At 43.5% G+C, this 16,871-nt stretch overlaps 1 protein-coding gene across 1 annotated transcript in view; it reads left to right on the forward strand.

The window, feature by feature from the left end:
- The window catches only part of ARHGEF18 (Rho/Rac guanine nucleotide exchange factor 18), a 46,106-nt gene extending 30,357 nt beyond the window's left edge, over nt 1–15,749 (forward strand). Inside the window, exons 17-31 of the mRNA XM_086477390.1 lie at nt 471–596; nt 1,843–1,960; nt 2,378–2,626; nt 3,449–3,525; nt 5,792–5,970; nt 6,368–6,459; nt 6,765–6,953; nt 7,620–7,757; nt 8,761–8,882; nt 9,321–9,377; nt 10,035–10,082; nt 10,669–11,136; nt 11,880–12,207; nt 13,917–14,039; nt 14,143–15,749. Of these exons, the coding sequence (XP_086333516.1) occupies nt 471–596; nt 1,843–1,960; nt 2,378–2,626; nt 3,449–3,525; nt 5,792–5,970; nt 6,368–6,459; nt 6,765–6,953; nt 7,620–7,757; nt 8,761–8,882; nt 9,321–9,377; nt 10,035–10,082; nt 10,669–11,136; nt 11,880–12,207; nt 13,917–14,039; nt 14,143–14,303 (2,475 nt within the window). The 3' untranslated portion in view covers nt 14,304–15,749. The remainder of the gene's footprint in view (nt 1–470; nt 597–1,842; nt 1,961–2,377; nt 2,627–3,448; nt 3,526–5,791; nt 5,971–6,367; nt 6,460–6,764; nt 6,954–7,619; nt 7,758–8,760; nt 8,883–9,320; nt 9,378–10,034; nt 10,083–10,668; nt 11,137–11,879; nt 12,208–13,916; nt 14,040–14,142) is intronic.
- Nucleotides 15,750–16,871: the final 1,122 nt, after the last annotated feature.

Here is a 16,871-nt window from a genome sequence, read left to right on the forward strand (position 1 = left end):
TGTTCCAAAAGTCAAGTAGCACGTTCCCACTGCCCATCCTAAACACGGCTCTCCTGCATTTAGCGCCAAACTTCTTGATTCTGACCTTTTAGAAATGCAGTAAAGATCCTTTAAACTCATTGCACCTTAAGCACCCATGCTGGTCTGGAGTGGGTGCAGCAATTTCTTTTGTGTATCGTGACAATTCTTTGCCCTTCACCTTTTACAGGCCTCAGGCTTTTTGAGTGCCGAGGCCCAGAAATCCTTTTAAAAATTCTCATGATGACAACCATCATTTAACATTTGGTTACCTTGTGGTATTCCAAGCTCTCGGATGTCACACTGCATAAATCTCTCATTGCTGGTACAGAAGAAATATAAAAGAAATGTCTCAGAAATCAGTTACCATAAAACCACGTTAAACCTGGGTCTTGCAGTGGAGGTAGGGTTACTCTTTGATTCATGTCTTTCATTTTTATATTTCCAATTAGTTTTCAGGTGAAAATGGAGAAAGAATGAAAGAAAAATACGGTGTGTTCTGTTGTGGACACAATGAAGCTGTTAGTCACTATAAGGACCTGCTCCAAAGCAATAAGAAGTTCCAAAACTTAATAAAGGTAAACCACAACCAGAAGTCTCCCATTCTGACTGTGCAAGCTATTCTTGACCCCTTTAGCTTTTATTTTGTGCTTGAAGAGCTCTTAAATTTGAATGAGCAAGGTTAGAGGCATATTCTTGTTATTTGATGGGTCGTTAGCTGCTTCTGGTTTAGATCTTTTGAGCTGTTTGGGCACAGAGCCACAACTAGCAAGTGTTAAATTTGAGGCAGGCTCTTGAGAGCGCATAGGACTGGGGGACAGAGTATTTGTTCTGTTGATGCCTCTATCGCTGGCTGCCCTGCTGTTGGCCATCTTTGTCAATTGGCTTGGTAATAAATTAGATGAATGAGAACTGCTGTTCGTGACCTACTGTAGAAAAAGCTGGTGCTCTTAGTCAGGTTTTGCCCACTACATCATCTTTCCAAAACCAGAAGACTGGCTCCGGGCTGGTTTGTTTATCTGCTGTACCCTGTGATGTGCAATTAACAGGGAGGGCTGAAGAGAGATGGCCGAAGGGGAAGCCTGTAACCTGAATCTCAGATGGCCTTGCACAGGCCTCAGTATTCTCATTTTCCAGTCACCAGTCAGTGATACTGTGTGAACTTCCCAACAATGCTCTGTCCTTACAGCTCTTCTTGACTAGGTGTCGTTAAAAGTGAGAACCTTTTACTTTCAAGGAACTGAGTGACCAGAGTTTTAAAATCTATAGCCTCAGTCTTTGTAAAGAAAGGTCTTGGTACTAGACCTTGTGCTCTCAGGATTGTGCTGTACCTGCAGTCAGACTCACGAGTGGGATTCTGGTGCTTTACAGTCTTCCCTTTCTAAACAGAAATGTGTTTCTGCAGATCAGCCTACTGGTGAACACACAGTGGTAAAATAAACACTTAGTTGATTCATTATTGACCTAATTTGCTTGTTAGGTAGTTGGGTGTAGTACTTTTCTATGTATTTAGGGACTGATCCTATTATAAAAAGCAGTCAGTTAGCAAATAGGCAGTTAAACAGTTCGGATTTGGAACTTTCTCTGCTTGGCTCCAGATTTAGTTAACAGTAGTTGAAAATACCTAAAATATTTTCCGGTAATAAAAGCAATTTTTTTAATGTTCTCAGGAGTTTTGCTTTAGTAACAGAGTGCAGGTAATTTTGTGGTGCAATGCCTAATTGTACCAAAATGTTTTGAGACAGACAACGGGCGAACGGGGAGGTGAGGGAGTTAGAAGAGCAATGTATACAACGGGTGTGACGAGCCTGTCGTGTTTTCTAGAAAATCGGCAACTGTTCCATTGTGAGGAGACTTGGTGTTCAGGAGTGTATCCTTCTAGTTACGCAGCGCATCACCAAATACCCAGTCTTGGTGGAACGTATTATTCAGAATACAGAAGGTAGGGGTTTCATCTTTTTCCTAGAAGCCTCACAGTTGTCTGCTGATCCTTTTTTCTCCCATGTTTTGCGTGTTCTTTCCTCAGACAAGCAGACTGGTACTGCTTTATACCTGCTTTCTCACTTCTTTGTTGTCTGAAGATGCCATTCTAGATGCAGATCCAGATCAGTTTCACCTCATCAGAGGGTCAAGAGCAGCGTTTGGTTTCAAGTCTGCAAGCGCAAAACCGCAGTAGTTAAGCCTGTCGGTTCGTTAGAGATTTAGAGCTTTGGGATATTTTATTTTATTTTATTTTTAAACTTAAGGTTGTAGGAAATACTGTTCAGTATGGAGCCTTCATGTTAAAACGTGTTTAGGTGGCTCCTGTCTTGCATCCCAGGGTTGAAAATGTGACTGACCGCTCCTCTTTTCTTCTTAGCTGGAACTAGAGATTATGAAGAGCTGACCCAGGCCCTTGGTTTAATTAAGGACACAATCACTCATGTAGATGCCATGGTAAATGAGTGTGAGAAGGGGCAGCGCCTGAAAGAGATTATGCATAAAATGGAGCTAAAATCATCTGGGAAATGCAAGAATGGGCTTTTCTTCCGGAAGGATGACATGGGACAGAGGCGGCTTCTGCTGGACGGGATGCTGTACTGGAAAGCTGCGTCAGGGCGACTCAAAGGTAAAGGACCAGGAGTGGGAAAGGTACAACTAGGAGACGAGGGGGTTTTTTTATTTTTTTAGTATCAATCGATTGAGTATAAAATTAGATGACAATAACCTGCTTGTTTAATAGGATATTGGAGGAAATAGCACTTGTTCTATTCTTGGCTTGTCCAATAAGCATAATGGTGCACGCTAAGTTCCTTATGCTGTTTGCTTATTATCTGTCTGAGCTGCTTTCCAATTCAAGAGGGAGGTCTTTAGACGGATGACAAAGCTTTGAGTCATACTGGCTTCGTCTCCTGTGGAAAGGCAGTATCTTGTGCGAGCTCTGGTTCACACTTCGAAAAACGGTGTCGTGTCAACCCCATGACGCCTTCACGCTGCGTAATGTCTGTTTTGCCAGAAAATCAAAGCAGTGTCCATCAGTGGGTATTTGAACAGCTTCATTGCTCAGGTGTTCAAGGAGAAGCTTCAGTGGCACAGCCAGGAGTAGGTGACACAGAGAATGTCTGCAGTTCCAGAAGAATCTGCTGTTGAGGGAGACCAGTTCCCTCGTGAGCGTTTGAGTCGATGTGTAGGATGCCTGTGTAGGTGTTCTCAAGCTTTAAATCATCTCTGTTTGTATTGTGCTGGTTGTGCATGACCACAAGTGTCTGTGGACAACCCAAGTGGAAGGCAGCAGCACACCCAATATTGCAAATGTTGACATGCTGGTCCCTGACCCACAGGAAATTTAACTCAAGTGATTTCTTTTTTTTTTTTTCCTAGTCTGGACCAGTCTTTCTGCTTTAATATCTTCTTGGTTTTCTTTTTTTTTTTTTCTTTGTTGTTACTGTAGATATTCTGGCAGTGCTGTTAACTGATGTACTGTTACTCTTACAAGAAAAGGACCAAAAATACACATTTGCATCAGTGGTAGGTATTGTTCTCCTTATTTAATACATTCACTCGGGGTATTTATGAAAGTGACAGTCACTACAGAAGAGATACAGTTAGAGATGTTAGATACTTGTTATGGCAGCTGCAGAAGGAAAATCAAGTTGACAAGCCAGCCAGCTACTATAGAATCACTCTTTCTGAAGCAGTTCTGGTACTTGTTGAATCCCTCCTGCTATCTTTTAGTGCAAACCAGTGTTCCCTTGCACCAGCCAGTTCAAGCTGCCACATCTCCTGTGGTTTTCTGGTGCCCTGCGAATGTTCTGAGCTTCACTGCCGCTCCTTTCTTGTGCTGTGACTTTCCCTTTCACTGAACTTTGTTAGGCTGCTGTTTTGTACGAGTCATACATGTCAAACATGCTCGAATCGTGCTTCAAAAGGAGCTTGCGAGTGAGGTCTGCTTCTGTTGGCTAATGTGAAGGGAAAGAATCTTCCATTTTGGTTAGGGACGTGGTAACCGTGGTCGTAGTAGCCTCGGTTTTATTTGGGGCAGAGAACTTTCCTGAAGTAAATGTAACAAGCACTAAATGCAAGTGTAATTACTGCAGCACTCTAGAACACTCAGTGGATTTGCTTGCTTTTCTAGGGCATTTCCACAGGTATCTTCAGAGCAGTTAATTGCGTACGTTTTGTCCTGATCCAGTTCAGTTATGGCTGTAAGAGAACCAGGAGCAGAGAAACTGTTTTATGTAATTGTTTTCTTGGGTGTATTTTTTTTCAAGACATTAACGTTAGAGCTGAATTCTAATGGCAAAAGCTATTTTGGTGACCTCAGAGCTGTAAAAGCAACTGCTTTTCAAATTACCCTTCTTCTAATGCGCGGAATGGGGATACTTTCACAAATCAGGATGGCTGGAAGCTGTTTCCTCTTGAACAGCATTAGGTGACTCTTTGAACAATAGTTCGTTTTATGACGTTGACTCTGGTAGACTAATTCTGCCCTGTTTCCCAAAACACACCTGAGCTACGAGCAGAAGAGTGAGTTCAGAGGGGGAAAACGTGCTGTTAACGTGCGGCGTCTCGACTCTTGCGGCAGTTTTCCATACGGCTGCTGTTGCTTTGAGATAAGTGTGAGCAGCTTACACTGAGGCTAAAGCATTGTTCCCAAGAAATAAGAGCATGCACACGTGTTCTTAGTCAGTGTAGCTGTTCCACTGCGAGGTCATGCCTTGGATTATATGTCCCCTAGTAACTTTTCTGTGAGCACGTATCTTACAGCTGCTGATGACAGTCCCCGAAAGCTGATCTCTGCTACATGGTGGGGTTTTTCCCTCCAGTAACATGCTCTGCAGTTACAGACGGATCAATTTTTTGGATCTTTGTATGTATACAGTTTATTTGAAGTTGAGATACCACTTCTCCATAGATAAATCAAGCGAGAGAGAGGAGCAAATGGATCTGCTCAGTGATTCTGTTTTTCCAGTGACCTCTGTTTGTGGCTTGGATTGCAGTACAGCTGCTCAGAGAAGTTGGCAAAACCTCGAGTTCCTGATGTCTGTCGTACAGTTCAGTTTTGTTGTCATCGCTCTAGATTGTACTGTGAAGGTTCGGCAGTTACAAAGAGCTGTTTTCTTCTGGGGAGGATCTTTCTAGGATACACGTATTGGACTTAAGCTGTGTGAAGCATAGATAGGTTTTTAATAACTAATAATCCTCCTGTAAATTTGTTTTCATTGCAAAGACTGACAGCTAATCCAGTTAATCCTCAGTTATACAATATGCTATCTGTCACCTTGTTTTATTATTCACAGGGCCTGATGGCACGCTGTAACACCTCTGTGTTATGTTTTTATTTCTTTTGTAGCTAACTCGCCAACTTAGAACTTCTAACGCTTCCTTTTATTCTCTTCTTTCGCTTCGTATGTGTCACTAAGGTTTTTGTTTTCTTTTTCAAATTTTGTTTTTGCCTCTTCTTGAGCAAAATTTTTGGGCCTGTTCTTGACTTCTGGGACTGGGTGGGAATCCTCGGGTGTTTCAGCTGATACATGCTTTTATATTCAATCGGGTACCGACACCTCTTGTTTTTGAAATGTACGTTCTTCATTCCATGTTTTCGTCTATGGTTGAGGAGTAAAAAATGACAATGTCCAAAGTGTCATGTGAAGAGGCCGTAGCAATAAAGTTTATAGTGTTGTGATGTTATGGCTCATGGTGGCCCTGTATGAGTAGGAAGACAGGGGGAGCTAGGATCAAACCCTAAAGAACGTATATAATGTAGTGCGATAAATTATATTTTGTTTTACAGGACTCTAAACCACCAGTTATTTCATTGCAAAAGTTGATTGTAAGAGAGGTAGCTAATGAGGAAAAGGCAATGTTCTTAATTAGCGCTTCCTTAAAAGGACCAGAAATGTATGAAATTCACACAAGCTCGAAAGAGGAGAGGAATTCCTGGATGGCACACATCCGCAGAGCTGTAGAAAGGTAAATTATGAGGGAAAGCTGGAGGGCTTGATTTCTTGCTCGTCCGTCTTCTCTTCACAGGACTCACAGGTCTAAATTCACTGTAAGAATACATTTGACTACCCCTAAACTTCCTCTGTAAGGCTGAAGCGTGCGATTCTGCTTGTGTTCGTTGGGAAGGTGCCACTCATAAAGATGCAGTAAAAACCAGCAAAAGACTTTATTCTGCTTTTCTTAAAAATAAACAAAAAAAAAGTTGGTTCACTGATGTCAAATGCAACAGGGCTTTGGATAAGGGAGGAAGATTGACACATAAGATAAACCACATCCTAGACAAAAGCTTCAGGTTGAATCCTGAGATGGTTGTAAGTTATCTCATGTGCAAATCAAACATATACCTGTCTCTCCCTTCGTACAGCTGTCCTGATGAAGAAGGAGGAACATTTAATGAACCTGAAACAGAGAGGAGGCTGGCTGAAGCAAGAGCTGCGAAGTTAAAAGATTTTCAAGGTAATGGCTTAGTTATATATTCCACGAATTGCTCCTCAGCATCATTTGTGATTTATGACTGTCTTATTCTTTGATCACGTAGTGTGATCAAATTTCTCCTTCGTAAGTCTTTCAAGGTAGTGCAAGGTTATACAGAAATAGTTAAGTCTAATAAGCTTTGTATGCTCCGTGAGGTTTCCCCTTAACTGTTAATTATATCTCTGCATTTGATGCTCTGACCGTAAAATGAATAATAGGCTCCCAAATTGAACGTTGTGCTCTGACAGTGATTAGGAGGGTGGAACTGAGTTTGTTTCTTCCTTTAGAGCGTTTGAACATGAAAGATGACCTGATTATTCAAAGTCTAACTGAGAAGCAACAGATTTATCTAGAATTGTCTGAAATGAATGGGTTTGAAGACCATTCCCAAGGATCCCGATCTAGGCTACTTCTTCGGGGAGATATCTCGGAAAATCTGCAAGGAGAGGTGATTTTGAAGTCGGCAGTGACAGAAGGTAAATGCAGTGTGGGAGCGTGTATGCACTCACACAGATGCAGGGGTGGGGATAAGCACGTAGGATCTAAGTACAGGACCTGAAAACCATCCTGTAATAACATAATACTTTTATGTAACACTGGTGAGGCTTCCTTCTTCTCAGAACCAGTCTGCAAGAGAGGTAAAGTGCACCCGTGTCTTTAGGTAGAGGGGCCTCCTCACAGCTTGGGGTTTTTTATTTTTAAGGATCAACCAGTGGAGTCTTAGGATGACTCTATTCAGATGGGTGACAGTGCTCTAATAATAACACCAGTCCTGAAATATAATATTATGTGTGGGTTATGTATTAAAATAGCCTATCTAAAGAAGTATGTTCAGAAAGAAAATAAGCACAAACATAATTTTTATTTTGGGGGGGAAAAAAAAAGAAGACAACCCAAACACTGAAGGCTTGATAATCTAACTTGCAATCAAGGAAGAGGTCATCTTTGTATGTGGAACACAAAGAGCCTGTTGTAAAGAGCTAGTCACAAAGGAAAACTCATCTGTACTGCAGGAAATCTCTCAAACTGCCTGATCTTGTAATGTACTTGATGGTTGATTTTTTTTTAAACTTGTTAGCTCGATGCAGTTGTCTCATGGCATAGACATGGCTGTTCACATGACATGTTCTCCTCTTTCCTAGCTGAAAACCTCCAGAACCTTATCTTCACTCACTTAGGCAATGGATCCTGTCAGCCTGAAGATGGTTCTGGGTCGGGACTCCCCAGGAGAGCAGAGACCTTTGGAGGCTATGACAGCAGTCCCTCAATTTCAAATAAAAGTAAGAAAGGGACCGTTCGGATACTTCTGAGCTCCTGAGCTCTTGACTGTGTTTCTCTGTGCAGAGAGTGAGATAAGAACAATTAATTAAGTGATGCTCTGATGTGAGAAAGCTTCACCAGGCTCCAAAAAAGGATAAGGGCAAATCTCTAGCATGTGCTATTAGCATTTTCTATCTCTTGCTTCCAATACCAACACTAGAGAGCAGAGTAGGGCTCTCAGTGTTATGCTAAGGCATTACCTTAACCCATACTTTCTAATTACCACAATTCCACACAGAATTTTTTTTTAAGCTTGACCTGAAAACCTAGGAAACTTGAGTCATGAAAACTTTTTCCACCTTCTTTCGTATCTCCAGTCACTAAAGGTTTGCTGACGCCTTAGCTAATATGAACTCTCCTTTTGGCACAGAGGATTTATCACTTAATTAACGAAATGAGTGGAAATACTAGATACTACTTATCTCCTTTTTTGCTTCATGCATTTATTGAAAAATAGAATGCTCTTTATTTCACTGGTTGTTAAGCTCTAGAGTATTTTCTGTTGTCTCTGAAAGGCTGTATGTGTCTGTCATGACATAGGTGCTTTATACAGTATGGTTTTGCTCTCCCCCTACCTCCTTCCATGCTTGCAGTGATGCTGCTTTGAACAGAATTTTTCTACTAACAAGTATTCCATGTTATAAGCTTGCAATTCTGGTGGCCACAGACGATCATTTTCATGTATACATTGTGGTTGCTTCACTTAAAATAGCATCACGTCATTTGAACTTGCTCTCCCTATTTATCTTAACTCGCTCTCCTCAAGTTTTTATACTTTTTTTTGAGCAGTCCTGCTTGTCGCCGTTGTCTGCTCGTCCGCTTGGAATCAGCACGGATAAGTCAATGAGTTGCCTCTTGGTTCTGACTTCAAAGTCACCGTTTTTTAATGCTTGTTCTATTACGCAGTGAGTTTTCACGGGCCCTGTGCTGGTGTGAGCTACTCGTACTCCACTCTTCTTTCAGGTGGTAGTGTTAGGAAGAACAGTGGTGGTGACCACAGACAGTGGGACTGGAGAGGCCCTGCAGTGAGTTCAGATGTGCAGCTCCATGACCTCCCGTCCGATGCGGAAGAAGGATCTCAAACCGTATGTTGGGCTTATGCACGATTTAACGCGTTTCCTCGTGTTCCTCTTTCATAATAGCGCTGCAGAGCGAATCTCACAACGTTAAAAGCTGTAATAGCTGGTGGAGCTAGACTGCAACAGAGTTCTGTCTCTCGGGTTACTGGACTCTATTAAGGATGTTTTGTGGGGCAGTTGATGGCTTACCACTCGGGACCCAGATCATTTGGTTTTACATTTGTTCATTTGGTGCCATACCATTAACACGAGCTTTAATCACCATCCATCCGCTTCAGCCTGGCCTCTGATCTCTTTTTGATACGTGTCCTTCCATGCATGGGAGCAATCTCTGCTCCAGCAGTAAACGCTGTTCCCTCGTGAGAGGAACCCTTCCAGCTTGCTCTGGCGGCACCACCAATGCCCAACAAGTTTCTCTAGTGCAAATGTTCCTTTGTTTTACAGAGTGATGTAACGAGGCTGGATGACAGCAGTGGTTTGCAGCCCACCATAGAGTCTCAGGTATGTTACCTCTGCTGTTAGGAAATAGCCATATAATCCAACAACAGCATGCGAAAACAAAACACACACACAAAAAAACCACCGAAAAACTCGGTATTTTTAATGTCTGTGGAACCACAAGCACATGAACAGCCTGTACCTTATGACTCTGTTATGAATGCCAGGATAGAAGTTCCGTTAGGAAACAAAGATGGGTTCTGGGTATCTAGACACGCGTTTCCAAGAGCTGGCCAACTACTTTTCCTGCATCCTTGGTGGGATTGCATGTTCTCAGCTCACTGACAAACCTTGCCTCTCGGTCTCCCATGAGTGCCATACCTGTGTGGTGCTTCAGTGCTGGAGCATGGGTGGAAGTGATCGTGTTATATAGCTCGTGTGAAGAAAACTGATGGTGAAGTAACCAGGAAGGTTTGCTGGGCACTGATTTACATCAGTGCAAGGACTAATACACTGAAATTCGTTGTGCCTGCGTATTGCTCTCTTGGCTGCTACTGTGCTGGAGTACTCTTGTAGCCATGCTTCCATTGTGTGTGTTTCTGTACAGATACTGCTGATTATGTTCACTGTTTAAAAGGAAAAAAAAAAAAAGTTAAATGCATCAAAACAGAGCTCTGTTCCACTGTCTAATGTCTCTTTTTTTCCTCCCCTCCTCTTCAGCTTGTCCAAAGGATACAAACGCTGTTACAGTTGCTCTTCAGTCTTCAGGTAAACTACGATTTACTGTCAAAGAGGTTTGTTGGGCATTAAATGTAATAAAATTTATGCAGGTGTGGAGAGGAGCTACCTTGAAAATATCCCCTAAAGCTAGAGTGAAGTACAGAATTTAAGACCTGAGACTCAGGGAAACAAACACTGTCTGGCATTTTGAAGGGATTGTTAGATCTGTTGTCTTAAGTAATTGCTTCCTTTTTCCTGCTCACTTGAATGCAATCCTTTTGCTACTTTGAGCTCCATCTGCTCTCTGTGCTCATTTCCACTTAAAATTGTTGTTTGATATACCCGTGTGTGTATGTACTAGTTGTTTTTACTGTAACCTTGTAATCAGCAACACTTTGATTGCATTCAGAGTAATAATTCGAGGTGCAAGAAATGTTAATTTTGACGTACATAAGCGTAACTTATCTGCTTGGCCATCTTACCGCGTCAGCCACGCCGGGCTGACCAAGCTGGGAGTTAGATCTGCTCTCGCAGACAGAAGCCTCTAACCTGGAGGATGCTGTTGTCTTTTCTTCAGCTGTGCATGTGTTTTGAACCCGTGTGCCTTACGCTGAACTTCTTATTTCCCCTCCAGGCAGTGATATCTCAGCAGGACAGCTACATCGAGATGCAGCGAGCCACCATGGTGGACCGGGAGAAGCAATACCGCCTGCAGTCGACGCGAGGCAACCTGCTGCTAGAGCAGGAGAAACAGCGGAACTTTGAAAAACAGAGAGAAGAACTGATGAACGTACAGAAACTTCAGAGCCAGCTGAAGCTGGAGCAGCAACGCCTGGAACGGGAAAGGAGTCGGCAGCAGAGGGAATTTGAAAGCACAGAAGCTCGGCTGCAGGAGCGTGAAGAGGAGACTCGGCAGCTGAGAGAGAAGTTGAATCAGGAGAGGGAAGAACTCGAGAGGCAGCGAGAGGCCTATCAGCATGACCTAGAGAGACTGCGGGAAGCTCAGAGAGCAGTCGAGAAGGAGAAGGAGCGTCTAGACCAGCTAAGGAAGCTGAAGAAGCAGAACACAGTGTCAGGCACATTCTCCCCAGAAATGGGACAGGTGAGGGGTTCGGGTTTTTGGAGTTTGGGTTCTGTTAACCTGCTTGCCTCTGAGTGAAGGCTGCCCTTTTTACAGAACTAACCCATGTTTGCTTTTCACTGGGCTCCTTAAACCATCATCTGAAGTAGCTGGTGATGGCTACTGCCAGAGAGAGCAGAGCTAGGCAGTTCCCCAGTGTCTGTGAGACTCCACACAGACATTTGATAATGAGAACATTATTTTTTTTTTAAAGATAGGAACAGAGCATAAGTGCTCTTTGAATGTGGCTGACTGAGGATTTTTTAAATACAGGCCCTGCCCCATTGCAGGCAGGTGATTGCAGAAGGTGTGCTACGTTGGTAGAGTTTTGTACAGTTGGTTTCTAAAAACATTTCTTAACGTTTCCAAATGTGAAGGTTGGGGTCTGATTAAATTGGCTCCTTTGTTAGTGTCCTCATTTGTAACTGTCTTCTTAAAGTCCTGCTTACTGTCCATCCTGTCACCACCTAGTGCTGTATACTTTTGTGTTCCTTTGCTAGGGGCAACATTAAGCAGTCTGGAGCTGCTGAGGTTCTTTTCGGTGTGCAAGCACTTACATTCTGGCTCTTCCTTCTGTTTGCCAGCGCGCTTTGGGCTTCCTCTAACCTGGTGCATTTTTCACTAGAAAGTGCTTTATGTTTTCAGAGCTGAGGGTGGTCTCTCCTGATTGTATCCGAGGGGGTGAAAATACCCGTCTGACTTAGAATGCCTTTTTCCTCACGCAGAACCAGATGCTCGGTCATTCTGTTAGCTTCAATGGAGAAGGGGTGGAACCATCTCTACCCGCCTTGAAAACCTCTGTGAGAGTGAGCGTCCCCGGGATGGAGTACCTGGAACGGCCAGACTTGGTTCGTAGGGACAGCACCACCCTGGAGAATCGTCCGGTCCTTGCGTTGAAGAACGAAGTGCCCATACATCTCCTGAGTGCAACGAATCAGATACAGAAGCCAGCTGCAGTCCAGCAGCAGATTCCTACTAAGCTGGCTGCTTTTACGAAAGGAAGCAAAGAGAAAGGTGGGAAGAACAAAGCATCTCATAGGACAGACAGTTCAGGTAAGTGTAGTTAAATGCATTTCTGATCTCTGCCAGCATCGCAGGGAGACAGAACCCTGCAGTTTAACCCTCTAGCTACCCGTGAGGAACCCAGACGTTAATCTGCTACAAATGGTTATGTGCTTACTGCGGTTAGTAGGCTCTTGAAATCCTTCAGTTAGGAAAGTGTATACTATTTAAATTGGAAATATAGCCCAAAGGGATGATAATGTTGAAAATGGAGTTCTGTAATCCAGCAGGACAGAATGATGGTTGTAAACCTGGATGTAAAATCTTCTTGCCCAACTGTAGTGTTGAAGGGGGAAAAAATAAAATTAAAAAAATAAAGCTTGTTCTGTGTGAGTGAAATGTTTCGAGACTGGCTTAACCTTTTCCCACTCTCTGTCCGGAGTTGTAAGGACATTGAATGCGTTGCCTTTCTTAGCGCCAGTCAGTCATTAACTACAGCTTTGCAGGGCAGAATTAAGGTGCTGTGTGTGTTGTAGAGCTGGAAGGGGCTAATTTCGTCACAAATAGAAGCAAGTAAAAACACAGTCACCCTGTCACGGTGTAATTTCTGCTGCTAACTGCTGGGTACTGAAGGAGTGAACTTTGCCAATGACAGACGCAGTAAAAACCACTTTTTCTCTACTGCTTAAAATAGCCTTACTGCCAGCTTAGGAGTGTGACCTATAATTTTAAGTTACAAAATTATCTTTTTAGCATCGTGTAGGATTCAGACTTGGCCAGCTTGCCCGTCGCTTGGGCCTGCACTGCTACAGCAGACTCAGGGCCAAACCTGTCTAGGGAGGGGGAAAGTCTCTTGCACATTGTAGAAAGGTCTGTCGTGCCTAAAGGTTAGTACGGCTGCAAACTTGCTTATGTTTTTTTCACGTAAATGAAGCCTTAATATCCTCTTACCCTGAATACCAAATGCTGGTAAATGGGAAAATAAAGTTCTAATACCGCATCTCCCTGAGTTTATTTTTAATAGTTCTTGCATAATGATCTCTGCAGTGGAAATGTACTTAATGGTGTTTTTCTGCAATTTATGCAAAAGATCTAAAACACAAATATATTGGTCTCTGTTCTCCCCTGAGCATTACTGGGATGCCTGCTTGTTGTGCCCATATGTAGATCTTAGAATGAAATGGAACAAGACTTTCTGTACCAGAGGCAAAATACTGTGTATTGAATGTGGTTTTTGTGACACGTCAGGAATGTGTACTGAGAGGAGCCCTTTGGATCCAGAGTAACCGTTTCATGAATCGCTTTTATTGTTGAAATTCAGAAGCTGACAGGCCGTAACACCAGAATCCATGGAGTCTGCTGCCGAGCAGCTGTGAGACAGATGGAGAGCAGAGACAAAAGTTCATCAGTACTGCGTGTTAGAAGTAGCACAAATAGCCATGGCTATTTGAATGCTAGGGACAAAGATGATTTTTTTTGTCTGCTGTGCTTTATAGTACTTAAGTTTTAAATCTGTGGTTGTCAGGGGCTGCTAGTAACTGAATTAGAAGCCCTCAAGGAAGGGGAGAAAGGAAAGTATTCGTGGTCCAAACAGCTGAAGAGAAAATTTAAGTAACTTGCAATAGAAGCACCAGCTCTTCGTAGTATAGCAGCTTCCTTGGATATGCAAAGGTGTCAGTACAGTGGGCCCCAGCATGAAACAGTGACATTTGTGAAGTACTGCTAGCCTCAAATACTAATTTACAAACTATTTTCTTTAGCATCTGTTGATCAGAAGCAGCTGCTTCCCCCCAGGCTTGTTGGGCGAGAGGAGGGTGTCCTGAGGGGCAGACGATCAGCAAGCCCAGTCCTCCCAAGCAGCCAGACCGCTGCATTCCAGCCAGGTATGGCTTGACCAACTTGCACGTCCATGGAAGTGCACCAGGCTCTCTGTGCAGTGTCGTGAATCTGTCTTCTGGTTGTGTTTTTTTTTTTTTATTTCTGTAGAATTGTACGGCCCTACGGATGCTCAGCCAGAAGCACTTTCGTCTGCCTCAGTGAACCTGTTCAAGCCCAGTAACGTTCACGTTCAGACCCTGGTGACCTCTCAGCCGAGTGTGTTAAACGTGCAAGATGATACCAGCAAAGAAGATGTGATTTTCTTTTAATTGTTTCCATTTAAAGATTAATCTTCTGACACACTGCTGCAAGAACTCAGGCCCCAGCGTTCAACGTGACAGAGACCCGACATGGATATTTCTTCATCTCTGCGCCGCTACTACTAGCAAGGACCAGACCAGGATCCCTGTTCTCCTTTGTTGGCTTCTCTGCCAGCAGCTCAGAATGAGGGCACAGTAGTAACAATTTCCTTTTAAATTCTCCAGACGTGGAAATGCATTGACACAGGGCATGGGTATATAAATTCAGAGCACATTAAAGTGCTGCCGTTTGTTAGAACGTGCCCTTTCCGGAGAAGGTTCGCTCTTTGCGGGCACCATCTTGTAAATTGTTATAGCGGGGTTGAACCGCCCAGATTTTTATGTAGAAGGTTTTAGTAGTAGGCCCCAAAATGGCTGCGAATTTTTAAGTCTGCTTTCACAGGTACACGGTCAGCCATGGGTTATGCTAACGGTGCGTTGGTAACTAGCTGACTAGCCAGCCAGTCTCCGCACAGTTGTGCTGCCTGCTCAGAGGAGCCACGCTGGCGCCTCTCTTTCCTTAGGGAATTCAGTGGAGCACGTGCTCAGTGGCCAGGTACGGTGGAAGAGAGGAGGTAAGCTGCTTAAGAGTCCTCAAGGGTCAGGAGCTCCACCTGCTCGTGGATGAGAAGGATTGGACATGTGAGAATACACAACGGTAATGAAGAGTGGGACTAGATGCGCATTTCATTGGCCCCCAGCTTGCAGTGGGATACCTGTCCCCTTGGAGACCCTGGGTGGCTCTCCATGTTGGTGGGAGCAGTGCAGGTTCCCAAGCGAAACTCGTGAGTTGGTTCAGAATGAACTTAGAGACTTGGGTTTTGTTCTTTGCTGAAGGCACGTGTAAGGAGCATTTGAATGCAGTAATTTATTGTCTTGTTTAATCCTGAGTTTTCTGCATCTTTTGTTTGTCTGTTAACTTGTTGGGACTTTACTCCAAGTACCAGAAGATATCAAAGCTGCTGTTACTGCAGAGACTTCTCTGCAGAACTGTGTTAGGAATGAAGGGAATAAGAACTGCTTGGTTTTAAAATTTAAAAAAAAAAAATACTCTTGGCTAAACCTGTGTTGGTTTAGCTGCTTACGGCTAAACCAGCTTTGATACCTCTTGTTAAATGGGTCAGTTCTTAATCGTGGACTGGTGATGACATAAGTGTTCTGCTCAAAAGGCATTATTTCCCTTTGTAGTAATTTGCACAGTCATTTTGTTGTATTGTCTTCGCTCTGTATCTCAGTTCTTCATTACGCACCTCGCCTGAGGACGTGTGTTCCAGTATATGTTGAATGTGACCGGTCAGCTGTATTGTGCAGAGGGGAGGTTGTTTAGAGGGTATTATTACAGAATTAAACAAATCAGTATCTCAGAGCTTAAAATCTTGGGTTAATACCTTTCAGAACATGATTGATAGTCGGGTTTTTTTTCATCGTTAACTCTGGTTTAAAGTGATTTCTGGCACCAGCGGATGGGTTGCCTGGTCAGTTCTCCATCCAGTCACATGCATGGCAGTGGCATCGAATGGCAGTTTGTCCATCTCCTCAGATCTTTGATGCTGTCTCGGTGGTTAGGCCCTGTGTGATGTTAGTGATGTTCTTTAAGGCCGCAACTTCACTCTGCTTGGAAGTTTTAAAATTGTTTCAGTAGTTGCAGTGCAAGAAACATTAGACGCTTTCAGCGGAAAATACAGTTTATTTTCAAGTGTTGATAACGTGGGTTATCGTCTTCAGACAAGAAATTGAAAAATCCAGATTTACTGGTTGGTGTGAGAGGGGAAAGGTAAGCCACAAAATACTGGTCTTACGGAGCGAGCGCTCCCTGTTGTGACGCTGCTTGGATTTAAGGGTCTCTTTCTTTGCGAAGTGATCCTGGTACAAACGTGAAGCAATGGCCCGGAGCTCAGTGAGAGGAAACCCCAAACCATCTGGCTTGTTACCAAGCTGGTGATACTCCCCCACCCCCCACCGAATTATTACTATGAGGCGGTGTTCGGTATTACCTCCCCTGTAGCACCAAAGCACTGCTTGGTGACTCATCAGCACGGCAGAATTTTCGCAGGTGGTCAGCAGCCAGATTTGCAGAGGTCTGGATGGGGGACGTAGTGATTTTTGCATCGTTGTGCTACACTGTTGGTGATGGTTAGAACATAGTTCTACCCTGAATTCATTTTGTGCATTCCTAAAAGCTAGGTTGGAACGGAGGGGAATTCTTCTTAAAAGTAGTGTAAACTTCTGATCAAGCCAGCACGTGGGATCCGACAGCTCTGTAGGACTGATTTTTCAATCGTCTGATGTGGAGACTCCAATGATACCTGTGTAATTTCCCTTGTAAACACACGGTGAAGCAGCAGGAATGCACAGTATGTTCTCTCCTTCGTGCTGTGGTTTTGGGCCACTCCTAGTGAAAACTCTATGCCCCCATTGCCTTAAATTACCAGGATTTTAGGAGGTTTAGCCTAAAGTGAAGTTGCATCAGTGGAATAAACCACCCCAACCAAAGAGGGATGTCTCTCGGTATTTGAAAACAATTTTTGGAAACATATA

The sequence above is a fragment of the Leptosomus discolor genome, chromosome 24 (genome assembly GCF_034619465.1).
Source record: "Leptosomus discolor isolate bLepDis1 chromosome 24, bLepDis1.hap2, whole genome shotgun sequence".
NCBI lineage: Eukaryota > Metazoa > Chordata > Aves > Leptosomiformes > Leptosomidae > Leptosomus > Leptosomus discolor.